This window comes from Cottoperca gobio, chromosome 14 (genome assembly GCF_900634415.1).
Source record: "Cottoperca gobio chromosome 14, fCotGob3.1, whole genome shotgun sequence".
Lineage (NCBI taxonomy): Eukaryota > Metazoa > Chordata > Actinopteri > Perciformes > Bovichtidae > Cottoperca > Cottoperca gobio.
In genome coordinates, this window is record NC_041368.1 from 3457145 (window position 1) to 3481003 (window position 23859).

The 23859-nt window shown below is 39.2% G+C and overlaps 3 protein-coding genes across 3 annotated transcripts in view; all 3 read left to right on the top strand.

Moving 5' to 3' along the window:
* The first annotated feature begins 2449 nt into the window (after positions 1-2449).
* LOC115018725 (collagenase 3) lies at positions 2450-10822 on the top strand. The gene is made up of 9 exons (XM_029447909.1): positions 2450-3057; positions 4254-4402; positions 4471-4596; positions 5007-5168; positions 6794-6923; positions 7065-7201; positions 7348-7507; positions 7653-7753; positions 10689-10822. Exons 1-9 carry the CDS (start codon positions 2915-2917, stop codon positions 10820-10822), a joined length of 1242 nt encoding a protein of 413 aa, XP_029303769.1. The 5' UTR covers positions 2450-2914.
* A 1972-nt stretch (positions 10823-12794) lies between these two features.
* On the top strand, positions 12795-16017 carry LOC115018870 (collagenase 3-like). The gene is made up of 10 exons (XM_029448114.1): positions 12795-12910; positions 13153-13388; positions 13477-13625; positions 13865-13993; positions 14105-14266; positions 14395-14524; positions 14614-14747; positions 14842-15001; positions 15093-15196; positions 15285-16017. The coding sequence occupies exons 1-10, from the start codon at positions 12812-12814 to the stop codon at positions 15392-15394; spliced, it is 1413 nt and encodes a 470-aa protein (XP_029303974.1). The 5' UTR covers positions 12795-12811; the 3' UTR covers positions 15395-16017.
* A 6747-nt stretch (positions 16018-22764) lies between these two features.
* LOC115018871 (collagenase 3-like) overlaps positions 22765-23859 on the top strand; it is a 3750-nt gene continuing 2655 nt past the window's right edge. The window contains exons 1-3 of the mRNA XM_029448115.1: positions 22765-22837; positions 22976-23223; positions 23312-23460. Coding sequence (XP_029303975.1) covers positions 23066-23223; positions 23312-23460 — 307 coding nt within the window. The 5' untranslated portion in view covers positions 22765-22837; positions 22976-23065. The remainder of the gene's footprint in view (positions 22838-22975; positions 23224-23311; positions 23461-23859) is intronic.

Here is a 23859-nt window from a genome sequence, read left to right on the forward strand (position 1 = left end):
TGTCAAGTATTAAAAGTTGGTATCGTATTTTGTACATTTTGTTAAAAAAAGGGTCAAATATTTCCCAAAATAAGGTATATTGATAGCAATGTCAATGCACAATGCTACTTCTTTTATTAATTCCATTTTTATTGGCCCCAAAATAGTCAAATCATGTTCAATACAATCTGTCTAAACATATTGGTTTCAATATCAGATTTCAACAAAAGAATGTATTAGTATGTGGACAGCTGCTGCTGTCCTTAGATGGACTTTAAACAATAATAATGCTTTAGTATTTCTAAAGGATATTTGGTCCCTTGTTGCTGTGCTTTGCTCCTTCGATATTCCACTTTAAAAAATAACTTGATGTACAAAAATAATACCATCATATTATAGATGTGAAAATGTCTGACCATGGAGATAACTGCAAAACGTCTATAGAGCTGCAGTGATCAGTAAGTCAGAGGCTACAGTATCTGTAGGCCAACAACAGCCGCACTGTTGACACCTACAATTACATGAGTACTGAAACGATTTAGCACCGGACTATCATTATTGGTTTGAGAAAATGTTTGGAATGTTTACTGTTAAGACTGGAAGGCAAGATTATATAGCACATTTGAAAAACAAGACAATTCAGAGGGCTTCACCTAAGACAGAAAGGCATGAATACAATATATAAAAGGAGCACAAGGCCACAAAGTGAAAATAGGATTTTAAAAAGAATTTAAAAAAACTGAAATAGAATAAAACTTATCAAACAGTAGAATAAAATGTGCAAGATCTAAACAAATAGATCCAAGTTCAACTTCACAAAGGTTTTGTAGCTGTAGAAATATTTTGTGTATGCACAATTTAAAATTGTGCAGGAACATCTTCAACAGTGAGGTTTCAAACAGTCTGAGAAACGGACACACACATTTCCTATCTGTGTATGCAACACTGAAGGACATCCAAAGTACATGTTTCAGGCATGAATTTTGACCCTGTACTAACTTGAGCAAGTTTCCACTGACCATCCAATCAGAGGATGTCAGTGGGTTTGCTAAACGCTCATGATAGCCTCGCCCAATTACTTACACCACTGCTTCTAAACTTTTTGTCCTTGCTATGAACTACACAGGTCGGGTGGAAGCTCTCAGCACCGGCATATTATTATAATGTACATTAATGTTGTGGTATTTTAAAAAACAAAACATCCGTCAACAAAAGCCTCTTGTCTACGAAACCCGGAGACTAGCGAGCTCCCAGCGAAGTCTGAGAGTGTGACTGGCTAGCTGACTAGTCAACTCGTCCAGCTTAGACTCCAGCAGTCCCTGATCTGAGCTTCACTGCCACCTTCGATTCGCAAAAATGTGGGTGTGGACAGAACGCTGGGCCTGATTAGAGACAGGTTCTTCTGGCGTAGAATCAGTGTGGAACGGTTTGTCTTAAGGGAATGTGAGTGCCGGAAAAAGAAAAGACATCAAGAGCAAACTAGAGCTCCAATCGAGATCAAGACAACATACCTGCTTGAGTTTGTGTCCATAGATGTCCTGAGTCTGGAAACCTGCGAACAGGGTTTTGAGTGCATCTTAGTAGGAATGGACCACTACACACGCTTTGCACAGGCCTAAACTACAAAAAAATGAATCCAAGACCGTAGCTGATACGTTGTTCAATGACTTCCTCTGGTTTGGTTTCCTCAGCAAGCTGTACCATGACCCTACCATCCAGTGGGCAATGGGCAGGTTGAGAGGTTCAACAGAACTCTTCTTGGGAAGAGAAATTGGACAGGAAAACCTGTCTGCCCAAGGTGGTCCATGCATACAACGGCAACCGGTCAGAAGCGACTGGATACGATCCTTATTTCTTTCTTTTCAGGAGGTCCTCCAGACTCACCATAGACCCCTTTATTCTGGATGTCAGTGGAGGACAAGAGAAGAGACTATGTGGCCAAGAGGCAGAGCAGGATGAAAGAGGTATATGCCATTGCCACAAAACTGCAAACAAGCTGCCATACGGAAAATACACTACGACCGGAAAGTACATGTTATGAATTGCACCCTGGAGACACTGTTCTGGTGAGAAATCTCATACAAAGATGTGACATTTGGAGGACAAATTGGTTTGTCGGTCTCAGATTTTGTGAAACCTTACTGAAGACATTCCTGTACACTTACACACATACTGTATACAAAAATGTTTTTTTTGTGTTATTACACATCAAAACTGTTTCACACATGCACAAAATATTCACACAGCTGCAATAATTTATTACACGTTCACACATTCAGATACAGCATGCAAAAAAAGGTTCATATGCACACAAAACCAGATATACAACTGCAGGCTGTGAAATTATTTGTGATAATTTTGCAAGCTCAAAATATAAATGACCCTTATTTGTTCCCATATGAGAAGTGATGTGATCCACTCTGTGAGGACTCAGCACTCTGGTATAAGACCTGTAAAGACAACATTACAGTCTACTTTTCTAAATGCTGCTGAGACACAAGTCCTTTAATATTTGTTATATTCTTAAGGTGATAGGCTGATTTTGTAATTGTCTTAATATTGATGTTTGATTAAATGTAGGTTCTTGCCTACACCAAGATTTCTGGCCTGATTTGAAATGTTAGTAATTTAAAAAGGGGTTGAGAATTTGTTTGTCGTTACTTTCGAGATAAATGTACATGTCAAACACCAGGGGTACAAAAAGAAAAAAACATAAAAGACACTGTCAGCATTTTAATGGTGTACAACAGCTCAGCACACATTCATTACCTTTGAGTTGACTGCAGTATTGCACAATTTTGCATACTGACTGAATTATCTCCAGGAATATCTACGGCACTTCTATGGCTACAAGCCCAAGTCAGAGAGACAGAAGAGGACGACGGACACAGATGGACCAGATTGGACGACTGGACTCTGTGATGAGGTCCAGAAGATGCAACGCTTCTTTGGTTTGCCTCCAAGTGGAGAGCTGACCAATGAGACTGTGGCAGTTATGAAGAGGCCGCGGTGCGGTCTGTCTGACGTGGAGCCATTTGGGGAGACAATTCGCTGGAAGAAGAGCACCCTCAGCTACAGGTGAGGATTGAGCAGAAGACAGCGTAGTAAAGATTATGCTGATGTGATTTTTACTTACAACTAAGCACATCCCATCAGGCTAAATCACAGCTATACTGTAGCTAAAGGCTAATGCTAGCATGGCAACATGAACACAATAACAATGCCAACATGCTGGTGTTTAGCAGGTATAATATTTACCTGTCACAACCTCGGACACAGGGAAGGAAGACATACGCACAACGCCAGAAACAAATATAAAGTGTGAAAAAAACAATACTTTACTTAAAAAGAACTGATAATCAAACTCAAAACTCTCACGAGGAGGCTATACAAACTTTTCAGAAAAAAAAACATTTCTTGATACGCTGGTTAATTTCACATGATATAACAAGACAAACTGGCACAAGACAAGGGGAGACAGGAATATTTATACAAGAGGTGAGTGGGAACAGGTGGAAACAATCAGGGGCGGGGCAGGCGCTGACGATGGCGGGAAACCACCCAAAGACAGGAAGTAAAGGGATCTGGATTGAGAAACAAGAGGTAGGTACAAAATAAAACAAGAAGTGACATGACAGACTGTGACTGACAAGACAACAAGAAAACTTCAACAAACTCGATGAGACATGACATTACCATGTTCACAATCTTAGTTGTTAACATTAACCAATTAGCACTAAACACAAAGTACAGCTGAGGGCAGAAGGAATGTCATTAGTTTTACAGGTGTCTGGTCATTAAAAGAAAGTATTGGAAACATTAAAATATTGACCTGATGATGGCACTTGTTACGATTCATCTTGAGGTGGTCATTAATGTGTGTAACAAATTGCATTGCAATCCATCCAATAGTTCAGCAATTCCCACCAAAAACCACTAATGTGAACCTTATGAACCTGGTATTAGAGGAAAAGGCGGAGAATCACCAAAATCAGCAGGATTCATCCTTAGAGGACCATGAATCTCTGTTCAAAATTTCATAGGAATCCATCCAATAGTATATATTATAGCCGAGATATTTCACTCTGGACCAAAGTGGTGGACAGACTGACCAACATATGGACATTGCCCTCCATAGAGCCATGCATGCCACAAACATTATTCTTCACCTGTAACAGCCGCAATAAAAGAGTGCGAGACAAAAAGCACTAAATGTGTCAGATTAGTAAAGATTCATTAAATTAAGTAGTTGTAAAAATATCTTCTATCCTCAGGATCGCTGGCTATAACCTCTCCATCCCAACCTCAAAGGTTCACAAAATCTTCAGGGCGGCGTGGAAGCTCTGGTCCAACGTTGCACCGATGAAATTTCGCAAGCGGAGGAGGAAAGAGGCTGATATTGCCATCTCCTTCCACAATGGCGGTGAGCCTTAAAGAGACACATGGCATACATGATCTGAATGTAATGTCTAACTGCACTGTTTGTTGCAGACCATGAAGACGGCTCACCATTTGATGGCACAGGTGGAATCCTGGCTCATGCTTTTGTGCCTGGGTTTGGTATTGGTGGAGACGTGCACTTTGATGCAGATGAAGACTGGAGTTTTAATTCTACTGGTACAGTACTGGAGTTAGAAATCTCACACACTAACAAAACAAGTACAGTAGGTTGACTTAAAGGACTAGCTGGACATTTTGGGAGACTTTTGGCGAGAAAGTGAATAAGTGTATTTTGCAAAATGTAGATCTATTCCTTTAACTTGATCAATACTCGATGAATATAAAGATTTTGCAAAAACTGCGTGTCACATTTTATTGGTGAAACTGATTGTGAACTGGAAACTAACCACACCTGGAGTAACCACAGATTCACACTATTTGCCCAAATTAAAGTTTGATATATAAGATGTTAGGTGACAAGTCTGAACTTCCTTTTCCTCTCACTGACATTTATGTAAACTGTTTTGTGCAGCTCTACAAACTTTGCGTGCCATAAAACCCTCACAAGGCTTATGTTGCTGCTCCAGGTTTCAACCTGTTTGCTGTAGCAGTCCATGAATTTGGACATGCACTTGGCCTGCCCCACTCATCTGATCCCGGAGCTATCATGTACCCAGCTTACAACTTTGACCCCAAAGATGAAGTACTGCTCTCCTTCCGCGATGTAAAAGATGTCCAACACCTGTATGGTGAGTTGAGCTGGATTCAAAAGATATGGCATCATTTCACCGCTTAGATTCAGAAAGGTCACTGATTCTTCTCCAAAGCAGACAAATACAAGCAGTAATATTTAAAAATGTAATTGTTTTTCAACAATTGCAAAAAGGGAATACACACATGCATATTAATAATATTTGCATATAAAATAATTACATGTCAGTTTCATCACATGCAGAAAGGGAGTATAAATACACATGGAGAGACTTGTTCTAGATAACATTTGAGTGTCTTTGTTCCCACAGCAGCAGTGGTGTGGTAAACTGAAAACCACAACTTCATCTTTCTAATGTTGCATCATTAGTCTGTTGACAGTGAACAGTGAATCAGTGTTAACACTTAATGTTCAAATCTAACTTCTCACAGTCTTAGATTTCTCCTTTTCCAATCTGCTAGATGCTGTTTTATTCAGACTATTTTGTGTTGCCTTTCAGTAGATGCTTAGCTGAGCCTGCTTTTTGCTAGTGATTCATAAACTCATAAATACACAAGTCAGCAGCATTATAACATAATTGCATTGTGGTTACATGACATTAACATATGCAGTTTATTACTTTACATTACATAAATGTAAGATTATTTATAGGCTGTTAATGTAAATGAGCGTTTTAGCTGACAAAAGCAGCTCAGGAAGAAGGAAATCTTTAAAAAGATTCAAAGGCTTTATTGTGAAATGCACAAAACAGGGTAGTTAATTCTTGTCTCATTTGTGATCTCATAAACAGTCATTTAATTAAATTCAGTAATCCATATTGCTGTTTTCCAAGCTACTGTAGCTGTCAGACAACAAACTCAGACATGTGAATTATTTTGTGATATTGTGGTTTCAACTGGCTGATGTTAGCTAATGTTAGGGCCTAATTGGCTTGATTGCAGTAATAACTTGTATCATGACAAACGGTGATTGATTTTAGCCAACAATAAATTATGTAAGGGTACAAGGGCAGGGGCGGCCAACTAGCTAACTGTAACCTAAGCTTAGGTTAGACAGCTAGCTGTAACTGCGTTGTGTGGATCTGTTGCCTGCCTCGTAACGAGCTGTTTGCAAACGGCCAGCTTGACAATTTAGCAGCCAGATCAGCGATGGGAGTCTGGATTAATTGGCAGACACTATCCACTCAAGACTGTATTTTGCTAATGTTAGATAGCTAGCAATTCATCCTTGGTAGCAAGAAGCTAGAGTTAACTAACATTATCCAGCTAAATCCACAATAACATATTTCACTTGCGTGGACTGTTGTGGTGGGTGCCAATCATTTATGGAGGTTATGTTCCAAATAAAATATAGCAACATTACAGAGAGTAACGTTATTCTAAATATATGATTGTAATTTACTTTCCAGCATTGTATCAACATGATGCCATTTAGTCTCGTGCATCAAGTCATTGTTTTGGTTGAAGCTTTCTCTTCCTACGCGCGCGAGCAACAGGATGCTGACGGCTGTTCACTTGACAGCCACTTAATTATAGGTGTCAATAATTACAATGATTTTCTGATAATTAAACAGAAAATAATGAACTGGGTACATTTCAAAGGGCAGGGTATTATTGTTTCAATCAAAAAGGCACTTTAACTGTTTACTTCTGTTGCCTGCAGGTATCAGTCCCAATTTTGCTTCACTGTTTGCGAAAAGACCTCCTCCAAGAACACCTGACAAATGTGATCCAGATTTGTCCTTTGATGCTGTAACAGAATTACAACAGGAGGTCCTGTTTTTCAAAGATAGGTATGTAAACTGTCTCAGTAGCCGACAGTATGTCTACATCATGAAGGGTGGCAGACTGAATTACTTCTCATCTGATGTCTCATTGGATACTGGACAAAGCAATAATTTAAATGTGTTTGAGATAACTTTGTGCCTTTTCAGATTTATGTGGCGCAAACATCCTCAGTTTGATGAAACAGGAATCACCCTGATTAGCAGTCTGTGGCCAGACAGTGTACCTCACTACTTGGATGCTGTCTATGAGAATGTGGAGGGGAATCTTAATGTGTTTTTCAAAGGTAAAATAAAGTATTTTTATAAAAGAGCACCATGAGTTGTGCGCTTTAATTTACTTTTTTAATGAATTAATCATGTATACCCAAATGGGTAGTGGATATAAATACACTGTATCTGTGAATGTGAGACAGTAGTGTTTTTGTTTCAGGTCATCAATACTGGGTGCTGAGGCAGTTAACACTTGAGGAGGGTTTTCCAAGAAACATCTGGGACTTGGGCTTCCCCTCCAGAATAAAATCTGTTGATGCCGCTCTTCACTTCAGAAATGAGCGCTACACCGTGTTCTTCACTGGCCATGAGTGTTGGAGGTATTTAATATCCTACAGTTTGAAAACTGAAATCTCTTTTCAGTAAATATCAATTAAAAATTAAGCTTATCAGAAGAAAAGCAATAGTTTTAAGCTTATTAGTCATGGTGACTTTGTTGGTGTCATCTCTGTGTACCATATGTAGGTACAATGAGCAGCAGAAGATGATGGAGGGATCACCAACACTTATAGAACAGCAGTGGTCGGGGATTCCAACTCCCATAGATGCAGCTGTCGTCTATGAGGGTAGTTACATCACCTTATTTTTCCAACTGCAGTTCTACACAGACAACGGGGGTTTTCTTCATCTGCTACATTAGTTTGTGGGACAAAAAAGTATGAAGTCGAATAAAGTAGGAAAGATTACTTAAAGACTAAATATATTATAATTAAAGTATATTAAAAGTAGTGGAAACAATTTTGAAATCCACTCTAAAATCAACTGGAAGCCAATGCAAAGAGACTCAATTATGGAGTTTGTGATTGTGTGTGGCTGCTGCATTCTGTATTTGAAGGCGTCAGTGGGTTTTGCCACTTAGGTTGATAAAGAGAGAGTTGTAATTATCAACTCTGGTCAGAGGATCCCAAATTAAATTTACATAAATATATATATATAACTAAGAAGTTAAAGTGAAGTACAAAAACATACGTACAGTATTTGCATGGGCTAGTAATATATGTCCATATATGAAATTGTTCCAATTTCAAATAGATTTGTACATATCTGTGTACTGTATATATGTTTTTACTTCATATGTAGGCCTACATATACAGTATATCTCAAAAGTGAGTACACCCTTTAGATTTTTGCAAATATTCTGTTATATCCTTTCAGGGGATAACATTATCCTACTGAAACTTTGATATAACTTAAAGTAGTCAGTGTGCTGCTTGAATAACAGTATAGATTTATTGTCCTTTGAAAATTACTCAGTACACAGCTGTTAATGTCTAAACAGCTGGCAACAAAAGTGAGTACACCCCATAGTGAACATGTCCTAATTGTGCCCAATGATGTTGTTTTCCCGCCCTGGTGTCATGTGACTCGTTAGTGTTACAAGGATTCAGGTGTAAATGATAAGCAGGGCTGTTAAATTTGGTGTTTTGGGCACAATTCTCTCTGAATGCTGGACAACATGGCACCTCATGGCAAGGAACTCTCTGAGCGGCTGAAAAAAAGGATTATTGCGCTTCACAAAGATGGCCTTGGCTATAAGAAGATTGCCAACACCATGAAATTGAGTTGCAGCACAGTGGCTAAGATCATACAGCGGTTTTCCAGGACAGGTTCCACTCGGAACAGGCCTCGCCAGGGTCGACCAAAGAAGTTGAGTCCACGTGCTCAGCGTCATATCCAGAGGTTGGTTTCCAAAAATAGACGTGCGAGTGCTTCCAGCATTGCTGCAGAGGTTGCAGAAGTGGGATGTCAGCCTGTCAGTGCCCAGACCATACGCCGCACACTGCATCAAATCGGTTTGTATGGCCGTCGCCCCAGACAGAAGCCCCTTCTGAAACCGATGCATAAGAAAGCCCGCAAACAGTTTGCTGAAGACAATGAATCCAAGAACATGAGTTACTGGAACCATGTCCTGTGGTCTGATGAGACCAAAATAAACCTGTTTGGGTCAGATGGTGTCCGGTGTGTGTGGCGGCACCCTGGTGAGGAGTACCAAGACAAATGTGTTTTGCCTACAGTCAAGCATGGTGGTGGCAGCATCATGGTCTGGGGCTGCATGAGTGCTGCCGGCACTGGGGAGCTGCATTTCATTGAGGGACACATGAATTCCAATATATACTGTGACATCCTGCAGCAGAGCATGATCCCCTCTCTTCGGAAACTGGGCCGTAGGGCAGTTTTCCAACATGATAATGACCCTAAACACACCTCCAAGATGACAACGGCCTTGCTGAAGAAGCTGAAGGTTAAGGTGATGGACTGGCCAAGTATGTCTCCAGACCTAAACCCAATTGAGCACATGTGGGGCATCCTCAAGAGGAAGGTGGAGGAGTGCAAGGTGTCCAACATCCGTGCGCTCCGTGATGTCGTCGTGGAGGAGTGGAAGAAGATTCCAGAAGCAACCTGTGCAGCTCTGGTGAATTCCATGCCCAGGAGGGTTAAAGCAGTGCTAGATAACAATGGTGGTCACACAAAATATTGACACTTTGGGCACAATTTAGACATGTTCACTATGGGGTGTACTCACTTTTGTTGCCAGCTGTTTAGACATTAACAGCTGTGTACTGAGTAATTTTCAAAGGACAATAAATCTATACTGTTATTCAAGCAGCACACTGACTACTTTAAGTTATATCAAAGTTTCAGTAGGATAATGTTATCCCCTGAAAGGATATAACAGAATATTTGCAAAAATCTAAAGGGTGTACTCACTTTTGAGATATACTGTATGTGTCATAGTTTAAGCATTGATTTTATATATAAAATTATTGAATTGTTTTTGCTATATATGAAGGATATTTCAATTGTACATATAAGTTATGTTACTTATATGTATGTAAAATACATGTTTCTTATATCAGTCTCGTATGTTCTTGCCTTGATGTTATATGATGTTGTGTCCGGGTGGTCGAGACGAGGGAACAAATCTTGTTTTTGTTTCGTCGTCCACGCCAAAATATTAATGGATTTTTGTTTCTTTTCTGTATGAAGTTAATTTAGAACAAAGTTTGGAACGTTCTTTTTGAAGTGGACAAGGGCCAAGCAGGAGCCGACCATGTATTCAGTGCCCATTTGATAATTTTATCGCCAAAAAAACGACACAAAGATACTTGTAAGTCTATTAAAATCACAGCCGACCCTTCACCTGCATCACCAGGAAATCATTGGTCACCCTTGGAAGAGCATTCTGAGGAACTTTACAAAGATACAACGTTTTCTCATTTCAGCAGTTAATTGTTCAACATTAGGTAACATGAGGCTGTAACTACACATCACCTCTTAATTAGAAGGAAACATTCATACACTAACGTTTTAAGATTTATAGTTTACAGTTTATAAATGATTGCTGGAAACGGTATTGAATGTGGATTGGCCTGTATGGCCGATATGATCCTGTATAGGTTTTAGTTCGTATCTGATTGATGGATCACTAATGTATTTTGAGCACTGAGCTCAGAAAATGTACACTTTAAATATCACAATAATGAATTTCATTCCCAACAGGACTTGTGCACTTCTTTAAAGGAAACATCCACTACAAATTTGACTTCAACTCCAAATACGTGTCCTCGAGTCCTGCCAATGACCTGCTGGAATGCAGGGAGAACGACGACACTGAACAGACTCAGATGAGATAATTGAAGGAAAACTATTTAGCTTGATGACAATGGTGCTGTGTGTCTGCTGTGTGTGTTCTCACAAGGTGTTACAAAACTTCTGTATTCGGCAATAACCACAATGTACGTAATACCAATGATACTGAAGAATCCAGGAAAGTGCTTAAAGTGTTACGGTACCTCAATGTGTAATAGGCTCTTGTAATAGTGACATTTGTAATGTATCAAATTACAGTTTTCTTGTTTGTTTGATTTCAAAGTTGATGTTACACAATGTGTTTTATTTAAATGTTGCCGCTGGGTGTGTCTGTTTTTTATACTTTATACTTCATATGTAATGCATGATACCTACATTTCTTCTAAAGCTACTCAACAAAATCTAAAATGTATTTCCATATATTTGCATCACTGTGATGATGATCTGTCACAGAAAATGAATTGTTGCTTTTTTTATTGCAACACATTCATTCTCTCTGGTTATGTTCAATTCACCTGAGACAATACATTGCAAGAGTCATTACTGCTCCTCTGTGCCCACTATTAGGCAACAGTTACCAAAATGTAGCTTTCCACATGGATGTACAAAGTGGTTGCAGATTATTACAGAACTATCTGGATGGAAAATAACAACCTGTAAATAAAGATCCTCCATCGAGTGGAAGACAATTCAGATGTTGTATGCAATATACCAGGGGTGCCCAAAAGGAGGGTAGTGCGGGTATATCGCGCACCGTTAAAGAAAATATACATATATATATATATATATATATATATATATATATATATATATATAGAACTACGCAGCAGCACCCCGCAGCATTTTTTAATACAAGTCATTTTAAAAGTAGCTCACAAGCCAACAAAGTGTGGGCACCCCTGCATTATACCATGCAGTTATAGAATAAACTGACTTTACTGATTTCATAAACTCAATGGGAGTTACAGTAGAAACGATGATTAAACCCAAATTAATAATTATAATTATAATTGCACAGCATAAAGAATGACTCCAGGCATCAGCAAGTACTCCCTGACCTGTCAAAGCTTTTCATTTGAAAAGTAGGGTAACATAATGTTCATAATGACAGGACACAACAAAAGGCACCTGACTATCTCACCAGAAGCGATAACAGCGCGAAGGCAGGAGAAGCGGAGGGTCAGTGGTTCGATCCCCGGCCCCTGCAGTCAACATGTCATAGTGTTCTTGGTCAAGAAGCTGAACCCCAAATTGCTCCCGATGGCCAACGGTGTGTGAGTGTGTGAATGGTTATCACTACTGACGAGCTGATGTGCACCCTGTATGGTAGCATCGCACTCTGTATGTGTGTGAATGGGTGAATGCTGACATGTGTTGTAAAGCGCTTTGAGTCATTGCAAAGACTGGAAAAGCGCTCAGCAAATGGGGCATTTTCTAAGAATTTCTTAACATTGAAAGATAAGGCATATTTCTGACCAAATGTAATATGAACTATTTGGAAGTTAGTTGACTTAAAATAATCTTCCACATGTATCCTATGCATGTCTACTACTGTTTTCAATAGAGATCTGGATCAACACATTCAAAATGTTTATATTATGACCTTTAAAACCGATGGAAAATAAAGCAAATAAAAATAAATATTTATATATATTTAAATTTAAATATCTATTTATATATATATATATATATATATATATATATATATATATATATATATATATATATATATATAGGTAGGCCTAGTACTTTTTATGGCAGGTTCATGAGATTGTTGTAATCTTTATTTCATAAGACAATTCCCACGGAGAGTGTGTAAGAAATGTGTCAGGTCATCATAATTACAGTGTTTTGTTTTGGGAAATGTTTTAGTTGGGCGAGCAATAAAAGCACAACTTCCTCTATTAACCATAAAAGGAATATTGAGTCATTGACTGACTCAAGGACATCTTTGCTCAACACGCCCTGTCGCTTTGAAGTCCTCAGCTTATATAACAACTGCCTGCAGCACAGGAACACAAGTCACACTCAACATGAAGACTTTCGATCTGTGCATTCTACTAAGCCTGGCAGTCACAGTTTACTGTATGCCAGTATCCCAGGTTACTGAGCAAGATGAGGATTTTGCAAAGGTATGTATGCTTGCTTTGTCTTTTTTCTTCTCATTCTCACTATTTTGCATTAAAGTATATGTGGAAACTTCAACTTCTGAATTCTGAATTCTGAATGTTAAGCTGTACAGGAAACAGTCTAGTAACTGCTGAATAACTTTCTGCAAATAAAAAAAACATCCCTTCTGCCTACACAGAGCAGATACATTCTGCACCTGATGCATATTTAGTAGTAAGTATCAAACTCCTGTTCTCTCTTGTAGAGCTACCTGAAGACCTTCTTCAACCTAACCGAGGAGACTGTCGGCCGGGGGATCAGCCAAGTGACCAGGAAGCTGAGTGAGATGCAGAGATTCTTTGGTCTCCAGATCACCGGGACGCTGGATGCTGACACCATGGTCATGATGAAGAAGCCTCGCTGTGGTGTTCCTGACGGCAACATTGCCCGTTTCTCTACGTTTGGAAACCTCAAATGGGAGAAAAACAGCCTCACGTACAGGTGACTGATCTAAAGAGAGAAAGTGTGTGAAAGAGTAACTGTAGTAAGTCGAGACAATAATATTCTTGACTATGTTTCTGTGGTGCAGGATAGTGAACTACACTCCTGACATGTCTGAGTCAGAGATAGATGACTCCATAGAGAAAGCGCTGCAGGTTTGGACCAAAGTCACCCCTCTGAGATTCACCAGAATCTACAGTGACACCGCTGACATCATGATCTCCTTTGGCCGCCGAGGTGAGTACAGAATAAATGTTTAGTGTGTTTTTCCCGGTTACGTATATACTATTTCTTTGATCAGTTTGTTGGTTGTGACGTCCCTTGAAGCATCTTTGCTTTTAGTACATGTGTTTTCTGTGTCTTGAATTTCTTTGGACAGCTGATAAATCATAGCACTAAGATGCATTTTGAAAATGCAGTTTTGATTTGCTCTATTTGGTTTGCAAATCCTGACCTGAGTATGTCCTTGTTGACAGAACATGGTGATTATTACCCCTTTGATGGCCCTGATGGTACTCTTGCCCATGCCTTCGCCCCGTCCCCTGGCATTGGTGGAGACGCTCATTTTGATGACGATGAGACCTTCACTTTCCGTTCAAACACAGGTCAGTTGGTTATTCATGCAGAGCATAGTGTCTCATACTAACTGCTGTTTGACATGATATAATCATGGAGAGGAGCTGTAACTAACCTGTGGGTCGTGTGTTCTGCTGTAGGCTACGTCCTCTTCATGGTGGCTGCACATGAGTTCGGCCACTCCCTGGGCTTGTCTCACTCTGATGATCCTGGAGCTCTCATGTACCCTGTGTACACATACAGAAACCCTGAAACTTTTGTTCTGCCCCGGGATGATGTCAACGGCATCCAGTCTCTTTATGGTTAGTACTATCTGGCTCAATCCTTGACTCCTGTTTGCACACATAGCGCTCAAATAAAACCTCTGACAATCTCTTGCACAATCTCTTGACGCTGCTCAACTTGCTGACTCGTTGTTTTTATCCTCCAGGTCCAAACCCTGATAAGGATCCCTCTGTAAAAGAACCTGAGCCCCCCACCACCCCTGATGCCTGTGATTCAACCATGGTCTTGGATGCTGTCTCCAGCCTGCGAGGAGAGATGCTGTTCTTCAAGGACAGGTATCAGACTTACTGTAGGAACATCTGAGGGTTTTCTCTTCACACAAGAGCTGACTTATGAACTCATTTATGTTCTTGTGTGTTCTCAGCTTCTTCTGGCGGAGCAACCCTCAGAGCAACACACCTCAGCAAAGTCTCATCACAATCTTCTGGCCCAATGCCCCCTCCAACATCGACGCTGCTTATGAAAGCCAACACTCAGACAGAGTCTTTCTCTTTAAAGGTATGTGTTCTCTTCTTCTGTCACTTCAAGACAACATTAATTATCTTTACATGCATATACTAAACTATTTTATTTTATTTTAATCTCTATACAGATCAGAAGGTTTGGGCTTTCAGCGGCTATGATCTTGTACGTGGCTATCCTAAACCAATTTCCAGTGTTGGTCTGCCCAAAAGTGTGAGGAAAGTCGATGCAGCCCTTCATGACGTGGACTCTGGCAAGACTCTGTTCTTTGTAGGCAGCGATTACTACAGGTGTGTTCAAAGTATACATTTATTTCTGCTTTTAGTATTTTTAAACCTAACCCATATTGAATGTGTCTAATGACGGTCTGTGTTTCCTCAGTTATGATGAGGCCAAAGAGACTATGGACCAGGGATTCCCCAAGCGAGTGGATCAGACCTTCCCCGACGTGTCCGGCAAGGTGACTGCAGCTTTCCAGTACAAAAGTGAGTAGCATTCAAAGGTTTCCAAGTCAAGATTACTAAAATGAGAAAACGTTTGCACAGAAACTAACACAGAGTCTCTGTTCTGCAGGTTTTACTTACATCTACAGTGGAGCCTACATGTTTGAGTACAGTCTGAGGACCGGGAGGTTGTTCCGTGTGCTGAGGAACAGCTACTTCCTGCGCTGCACCAACTTTTAGACTACTTTACTAAGTTGTTTATGTGGCCACTCTGAAAGAGAATGATGGCAACAGTGTTAAATGGACTGCATTTATATCGGGTCTTTTTAGTCTTTGCGAACACTCAAAGCATTTTTTTGACACAAGTCAGCATTCACCCATTCACTCATACAAGCTGCCACCTGCTCACCATGAGCATTAAACACACACTCGCACTTGATGTGTGAACAATTTGGGGTTTAGTATCTTTTCCAAGGGCACTTAGACATGTTGACCACAGTGCCTACAACCAAGTGTCCATAATTTATAATAATGTACCTTATAATATAAAATTATGTTGTTACACACTTGTAGGTATATACTGGATATATGCACTTCCTGAGAACAGCACTTTATATATTATTTTCATTTTTTATTTTAATGCATTGCTTTTTAACTATTAGTTAATTTAACTCACTTAAATGTCATATTCATTGTTTGATTTTGTGTTTAATATAGTGCAACTGTGGAACTTTGGAGCTTGTTATATAAATTCATTTTGAAACATTAACATTGTTACAATCGCACATGAATACAAAAAGGAAGTGTGATAAAGTGAAAAGTAAATGGCTGAATGAATTGGCAAATAAAAGTTTTTTAATACATTTTGAAGTATGTTTTGTTGTCATTTTACAAATGTAGATATAAAGATCCTGTATATGAAGAACAAAGTTGCTACTTATGGCGAGTTCACACCTAAAGCTCTGGTTCCTGAATCAAACCAATGTGAGGATGATACATTTTTATTTTCGATCAGTTAAAATGTTCTGGTTTGCAAAACTCAAATGTTCCAAAAATTGTAAACAAAAATAATTTTGTGTCACACACACACGCACAAACTCTCACACACACGAGCACACACTCTCACACACACACGCACACACTCTCACACACGCACACACACGCACACACTCTCACACACTCACACACACGCACAAACTCTCACACACACGAGCACACACTCTCACACACACACGCACACACTCTCACACACACACGCACACACTCACACACACACGCACACTCACAGACACGTGCATACACTCTCACACACACGCACACTCACAGACACGCGCACAAACTCTCACACACACACGCACACACTCTCACACACACTCACACACTCTCACACACACACGCACACACTCTCACACACGCACACTCACACACACACACACACACACACACACTCACACACACACACACACACTCTCACATACACACACACACGCACACACTCTCATACACACGCATACATTCTCACACCCACACGCACACTCACAGACACACGCACAAACTCTCACACACACACGCACACACTCTCTCACACACACACACACACACACACACACACACACACACACACACACACTCTCACACACACACACACGCACACATACACACACCCCTTTGATGTCTGGGGTCAAGCAATGGTCAAGACAACAAAAAACATAAACTCAAAACAAACAGGCCTTTTATCACAGATGTTGGTGCATTTCACATTTTTAGTCTGAGAGAGACGGGCAACACAATGAGGGGGCAGAACCGCTAAGCCTATTGAAGAGGCAGTGTTGAACATGACAAACATGGAGGGGCAACGCGCTACCATGACACTCAACATGTTTCATAAAATCTCAAGAGCGATTCGATTTGATGATAAAGACACAAGAGAAGATGGCCGTCGACGAGAAAAACTTAATCCCATTTGAGACGTATGGGACACGTGGGTGTCTCTCCTGCCGTTGATGTACAATCCAGGCACTGATGTGACTGTGGATGCGATGCCAGGTCCAGCTACACATAGAACATGCAGGTATACACTGGCAAACCTGCTGGTGCACAGTCAAAAAAGAATGAGGGCATGCGAGTTGTCTTTGACTCCAGGTAAAATGATCACATGTGACAACTTCTTTACTTCACAGGCCCTTGGCCTGGAGCTGCTGAAAGGAAAGCTGTACATGGTGGGAACAGTACGGCCATACCTATCAACTTTGAAATTTCAAAATAAGGGAAATTTTTTGCCGGACTCCGCCCATACCTTAACAGCTCTCAGTCACCAATGTAAACGTAAACACATAAGGGACGGGTATATACATTCAGGAAATACATGTTTATTTAAAGTATGTATTATTGTACAGACATGTTTATAAGATGTATGTATTTTATTTATTAGTTATTATCATCAATTTATTTGATGATTGATGAGTTGTGTGGCTTTTGTTTCCCCCAAAGAGTAGCCTACTTCCTGGCGATGTCAGAGTCGGGGAACATGTCGCTACACTGCGACTGAAATCATCGCAGAAGCTGAAGGCTACATTATTTTTAACACAAAGCATCGACATCTTTCCCTTAGCTTTGATCACTTGGTCTGCCTCCAACACAGTTCTTGTCCCACATGAAGTCATTGACAGTGTATGTTTTGTGCCTCGTGCTTGTGCTTGGACGATTGTTCATGCTGGCGAACATCGCTTATTCCGTCGTGTGCGATGCTAACATCTGAATGGCACACTTTACAAAAAGCACGAGTTTCCCTGACTCTGCTTTTAATGAATAAGGGAAGGTCTCCTCCCATTTGGTACTTACATAAAGTTTTAACTTGTTTGGAAGGTACAACTGCGTCTCCATCTATCTCCCGTTCACTGTAACTCTCATCCATATTGTTTCGTCTTCTTCTGTGTTATTGTTCCTATTTTCTTCTTCTGTGTGTTTACTGGCGGATAACGTTTTTCAGCTAAAGTTAAACATAATACTGCCATCTGCTCTACCGGAGGCCACTTTACACTTTTTTTAATACACCTATTTTTTTGAAAGGTTAAAAATACGGGATAATTACGGGAAAATATTTAAACGGGAGTAAAATGGGATGGAAGTAAAAATACGGGATAATTACGGGAAAATATTTAAACGGGAGAAAAACGGGATGGAAGTAAAAATACGGGATAATCCCGGGAAAAACGGGAGGGTTGACAGGTATGAGTACGGCGGAATAAGCCTGAGCTTCCCACTGCACTGGTGTCATGGTTCTCATCCAAGTTTGCCTTCACCGAGACCCATGCTCTGGTGTCCTATCCCCCCAAAAAACTGAAAAATGTTCTTCTGATGCGCACTCTGCATCATGAGGCTGCTGTGAGCAACAGGGATGATGAAAGGCCAAAAATGCAATGCATACATCTGCAAAGATCACGCCATTACTACCTGCCCCACTGAGGGCACATTCAGACTGCTTCTATTCTGAAAAGCTAGTTTTTAAAATGTTTTGGAAATGAATGTTGACATGTTTTATATGAGTTGGAATAAAGTTGACTAAAAAGTTGAAACACAGAGGTGGGTGATGATTTAAACTTTATGCTTTATAAACAGTCAAACCAGACGGGGTCATTTTTGACCCCAGAGGACAACAGGTGTGGTCATTTGCTGCTATTAAAAAAATTGAAGTGGTTTAAAAACAGCATCCTAACTCAACTCTGACATACACCAGTCTGTGATGATCCATCAACACACGTGACTCTGGTTGTTAACTATAGTCACAATAATTAATGATTTAATTTGTTTTTGCAAAAAAAAGAAGGTAAAAGTTCATGTAAATGAGGTCTTATTGGCCTTAAAATCCAAATGGAATAAATAAACGGTGTTAATGTGTTTGAATGAAGTTGGCATTAAAGGTGTAACACAGAATTGGGTGAAGTTTCCACTTTATATTCTTTAAATAACAGTGAAGTCAGACGGGGTCATTTTTGACCCCAGAGGACAACAGGTGTGATTATGTGTTGCCATTAAAAATATATAGATGATTAAAAAACAGCATCTATACTAAACTTTGACATATACCAGTCTGTGATAAGACAAATATTCACAATAATATATAGTCAAAATAATGAATTGTTTCATTTATTTTTGTACTCAAAAAATAAAATAAAATAAGTAAATAAGGTCTATTGACCCTAAATTCCAAAACAAAGGGAAATGTGTGGTAATGGGTTGGACTGAAGTAAGACTAAAGGTGTAACACAGAATTGATTGACAATTTATACTATTTGCTTTAAATAACAGTCAAACCAGACGGGGTAATTTTTGACCCCAGAGACAAACGGTATATGGCAATCGGGAGGACATTACGAGGGGGACTATTTTGACCTGCTGGTGGCGCTACAGGAAAGGTCAGGAAATCACTAGAGTAGGTGGGCATCCTCTTCTGTGGACTGTGGATATCTATACAACATTTCATCCATCCATTAGTTATAGAGATATTTCAGTCAGAAAGGATCAATAAATTATTACAATGCCTCCCAAGGGGACCATGAATAATATGTACCAAATTTAACTGCAATCCAATTAAATAGTTGTTGAGATATTTCAGTCTTGATGAAAGTGGTGGCCCCATTGACAGACCGAGAGAAAATGACATCCATAGAGTCATGTCAGCATGGCCAAATCTGAGTAACGTTTAAGATTTTCAATTTGAAATTCAGAGCATTATTAGAGCATTAATATAGCAGCAAGCAACTTTTTTCTCTGTAAAGATATCGTGGAGTAATGTCTACCTGAGCAGATAACATAGTCCTCCTCCCTCTATGGGTGTTGTAATCCCAGTTTCTCTTTGCTTTGTTTCCGCGGCCTGGCCGGCCACACGTGCATGTTAATGCATGTGAGTCCTGTGTGTGGCTAGCTAATGGTTGCAGCTCTAAACTGTGCTCATTGCTGATAACACCCAAAGCACAACGCCCACCCTCCGGTTCCCTTCAGGTTAACTCTGTAAGAAAATGCACAAACACTAGAAAACAGGATCTCACTGTTAGCTGGTAGCCGTAGCCATGATGAGAGCCATGTGGAGGTAATCCCTCAACTTTGAGTTCTGTATTGAAAACCTTTTAAATTAGATTGGGAGCTTTTTTTTTAGGCAAGGCAGTTTTATTTATATCGCATGTTTCATCTACAGCAGTAGGTTCAAGGTGTTGTACAAAGAAGCTAGAACAACACAATTCAAAGTTAAGAAAATACTGTTTAAAAGAGCAAAATAAAATAGATAGATCTATATTGAAATACAATTAAAATATAAGATTAAATCATTAAATCATTAAAATAAATTATTTTATTATTATTATTGTTATTAATAATAATATTAATGCAGCCATGGGTTTTTAAAATCTTTTAGAATAAAAGTGCTCGAGAAAAATAAGGTTTTCAGTCTGAATATAAAAATGGATTGGGCATTCCTAAGACCAACTGTGCAGCTTAATGACTAAAAGCTAAATGTCTTCTTGTTTAGATTTTGCCCTGGGCAACACGAGCAAGAGGGATGTGAAGAGGGAGGAAGACTGTTTGAGGGGAACCACCTACTGCTGAAGCAGCTGGGATGATTCATGCACATCATCAAGACGTCTTACCTGAATAATGTGTTGTTCTGTTATTAATGTATAATCTTACTGCAAATTAATTTAGACCTGATAGCTTGAAAACATGAATGTTTGTTTCCAGTTTTAACACATGAAAAACAGTTAAACACACAACAGTTAACTTTTACCAGTATATCACACATTTCATGAATGTTGACTTTGTGTAATATTTGTGATTTCTTTATTGAGAGATTAAGTGATACAGGACAAGTGAAGACAGTTACAGGTAAATAGATAAATAAAATAATTCATAGAATATTTATAAATGTGTGGGTGTTTGATGTGTGTGTGAGAGAGAGACAGTGTCTTTTTCCAGGGTTAGGAGGAGGTTGATGTGCTGACAGTAACATTGAGTAAATGTATACAGAAGTAATTATATTAAAACAGGATCTGTTCTTGAATATAAGGAACCAAGTGTGGTCATTTCTCTCAGACATAGCCAAGTGGCCAGACAATAATGTTTGTGTGTGAGTGTGTGTGTGATATACATCCGGCATTAACCACATTATGTCACATATGCTGCTCGCTGATGAATAATGTAGGGAAGTGGTAACTCAGCATGTAATACAATGTCGTAATACAATGTTGTCGTAGTCATCATCTATTAAATATCCCTAAATTACACATTTTCCTGGAAACAGAAATTATGAATTAATTATGGCTTTGTGTGTTTTCTTTTCTTTTAATTTCTTTTCATTAAAAACTGTGTGATAAGCAAAAACAATTATTTAAGTTTGGGCTCTTTTTTTACATTGTTGACGATTTAATATTCCACTTTTACAAAGGAAAGTTGATTTTACATGTGTGTTATTGTTTTGTTTTTTTTAAATATGCAGCACAGACATCATGCTTAATTGGTCACCGATTTTGAAGGCAAAATGCTAAGATTTAGATTTTGTAGTATTAAAAAACGAATAAATGTATATACATTTAAAATGACTTAGCTGCTGCGTTTCTATTGCAACACTTTCATCGTCACTGTCTGTGTTTACTGTGTAAAGTTACCTGAAAGTTGCACAACAAAGACAAGTGCTGCTCCTCCCAGTGCCCAGTGTTAGGAAACGCTAACAATAATGTACAAATGTTACATAAATAGATACATGAATACATATTAAAGTTGGTTGTTCATGTATAAAAATAAAGAAAATAATGTAGTTGAAGCAAGGAAACTTCCCTTATCTGACACCAGTGAATGTGCTCCAGAATAAATGGATGTCAATATTATTTAAAAAATGAAGGAAACCTTTAAGAAGATGATGACGAAAATGAAAAACATTGACCCACAACTATAAACCTAATTGTTATAGCTGTGTAGCTGTGAAGTGATAAAGTAAAGTTGTAGAGCATCAACAGGGGTCTGTGGAGTCTTCAAATACTCATGACAAGACGCAGGGTGTCTCTGTTAACTCACAAACAATCTACCAGGAGCATCAGTAGCCTGAGGGTTACAGAAGACAGTTAGCCTTGAATTCATGACAGACTGACATAAATATCCGAGTAAAATATAAGAATACTGCTCAGATTAACAACAGATAAAGAATTTAACAACCATGTTATACATTAAGATGATAAATATTCAGTAGAAGTCCAGCTCTTCCTAGTTAAACCACAAGAGAAGCAAATCCCTGATGAAGAAATATACTGACATCCTCTTGATTCACAACACTGAGAGTATTTATATTAAGAGGTATCATTATTGCTTTCTAAGTATACACTTCCATATTAGTTGTTGTTCTGCTTTGGGGAATTTTTTTCTTGGTTGAGCAATCACGTCCAATCTTTTCCTGTCATCTTTTAAGTGTAATACTTGTTGAGTCACTGACTCAAGAAGGTAGTTGCTCAACACGCCCACTCCCCATCAGGTCAACTCCTCAGCCTATATAACAGCTGAGTCCAGCACAGAAACACAAATCGCCTTCAACAAGGAAGCATGAATCTGTCCTGCAGTCTGTGCGTCATACTAAGCCTGGCACTCGCAGTTTCCTGTGAGCCTGCATCACAAGTCACTGTGCAAGATGAAGGTTTTGCAGAGGTACGTATGTTTGCTTCACCTTGCATGTGTTCCCACTAGATGTGTTCAATATGGGCATTTTGGGAACTTTCATTGTTTCACCAAATCTGTAGACCATTACTGACTAGTAAGTATCAAATGATCATCTTCTTTTAACAGAGCTACCTTAAGAAATTCTTCAACCTAACCGAGGAGAGAGGTCCAACTATCAGACAGGGGATCAGCCCAGTGACCAGGAAGCTGAGTGAGATGCAGAGATTCTTTGGTCTCCAGATCACCGGGACGCTGGATGCTGACACCATGGTCATGATGAAGAAGCCTCGCTGTGGTGTTCCTGACGGCAACATTGCCCGTTTCTCTACGTTTGGAAATAACCCCAAATGGGAGAAAAACAGCCTCACGTACAGGTGACTGATCTAAAGAGAGAAAGTGTGTGAAAGAGTAACTGTAGTAAGTCGAGCTGACAATATTCTTGACTATGTTTCTGTGTTGCAGGATAGTGAACTACACTCCTGACATGTCTGAGTCAGAGATAGATGACTCCATAGAGAAAGCGCTGCAGGTTTGGGCCAAAGTCACCCCTCTGAGATTCACCAGAATGTACAGTGGCACCGCTGACATCATGATCTCCTTTGGCCGCCGAGGTGAGTACAGAATAAGTGTTTAGTGGTGGAACTAATACTCAGATCCTTTACTTAAGTTTAAAAGTAGAAATATCATCTAAAGAAATACTCCATTACAAGTAAAAGCCCTTCATTCTCAGTGTTACAATAAGTATTATCAGCTAAAATGTAAAATCTTTGTAAAATGTTTTATTTTTATATTATATTATTTTATATTATATGCTGCATTAAATGTTACTTCCTCGTATATTTTGCCTATAAAATCTTAATCTCAATAATAACTAAAGGTGTCAAATACATGTAGTGAGGTATAAGTATGAACTTTCCCTCTAAAACGTTGTGAACTTAAAGTATAAAGTACACAGAATGTTCTTAAGTACAGTACTTGAGTAAATGGAGTAAATCACCACGGATAACTTT

Coding starts and splice junctions, on each gene's coding strand:
- LOC115018725 (XM_029447909.1), top strand. CDS start 2,915: ATGCAACGCTTCTTTGGTTTGCCTCCAAGTGGAGAGCTGACCAATGAG. Junction 7,508..7,652: donor ACTGGCCATGAGTGTTGGAG/GTATTTAATATC, acceptor TACCATATGTAG/GTACAATGAGCAGCAGAAGA. Junction 7,754..10,688: donor TGCAGCTGTCGTCTATGAGG/GTAGTTACATCA, acceptor CATTCCCAACAG/GACTTGTGCACTTCTTTAAA.
- LOC115018870 (XM_029448114.1), top strand. CDS start 12,812: ATGAAGACTTTCGATCTGTGCATTCTACTAAGCCTGGCAGTCACAGTT. Junction 12,911..13,152: donor AAGATGAGGATTTTGCAAAG/GTATGTATGCTT, acceptor TCTCTCTTGTAG/AGCTACCTGAAGACCTTCTT. Junction 15,002..15,092: donor GTAGGCAGCGATTACTACAG/GTGTGTTCAAAG, acceptor GTGTTTCCTCAG/TTATGATGAGGCCAAAGAGA.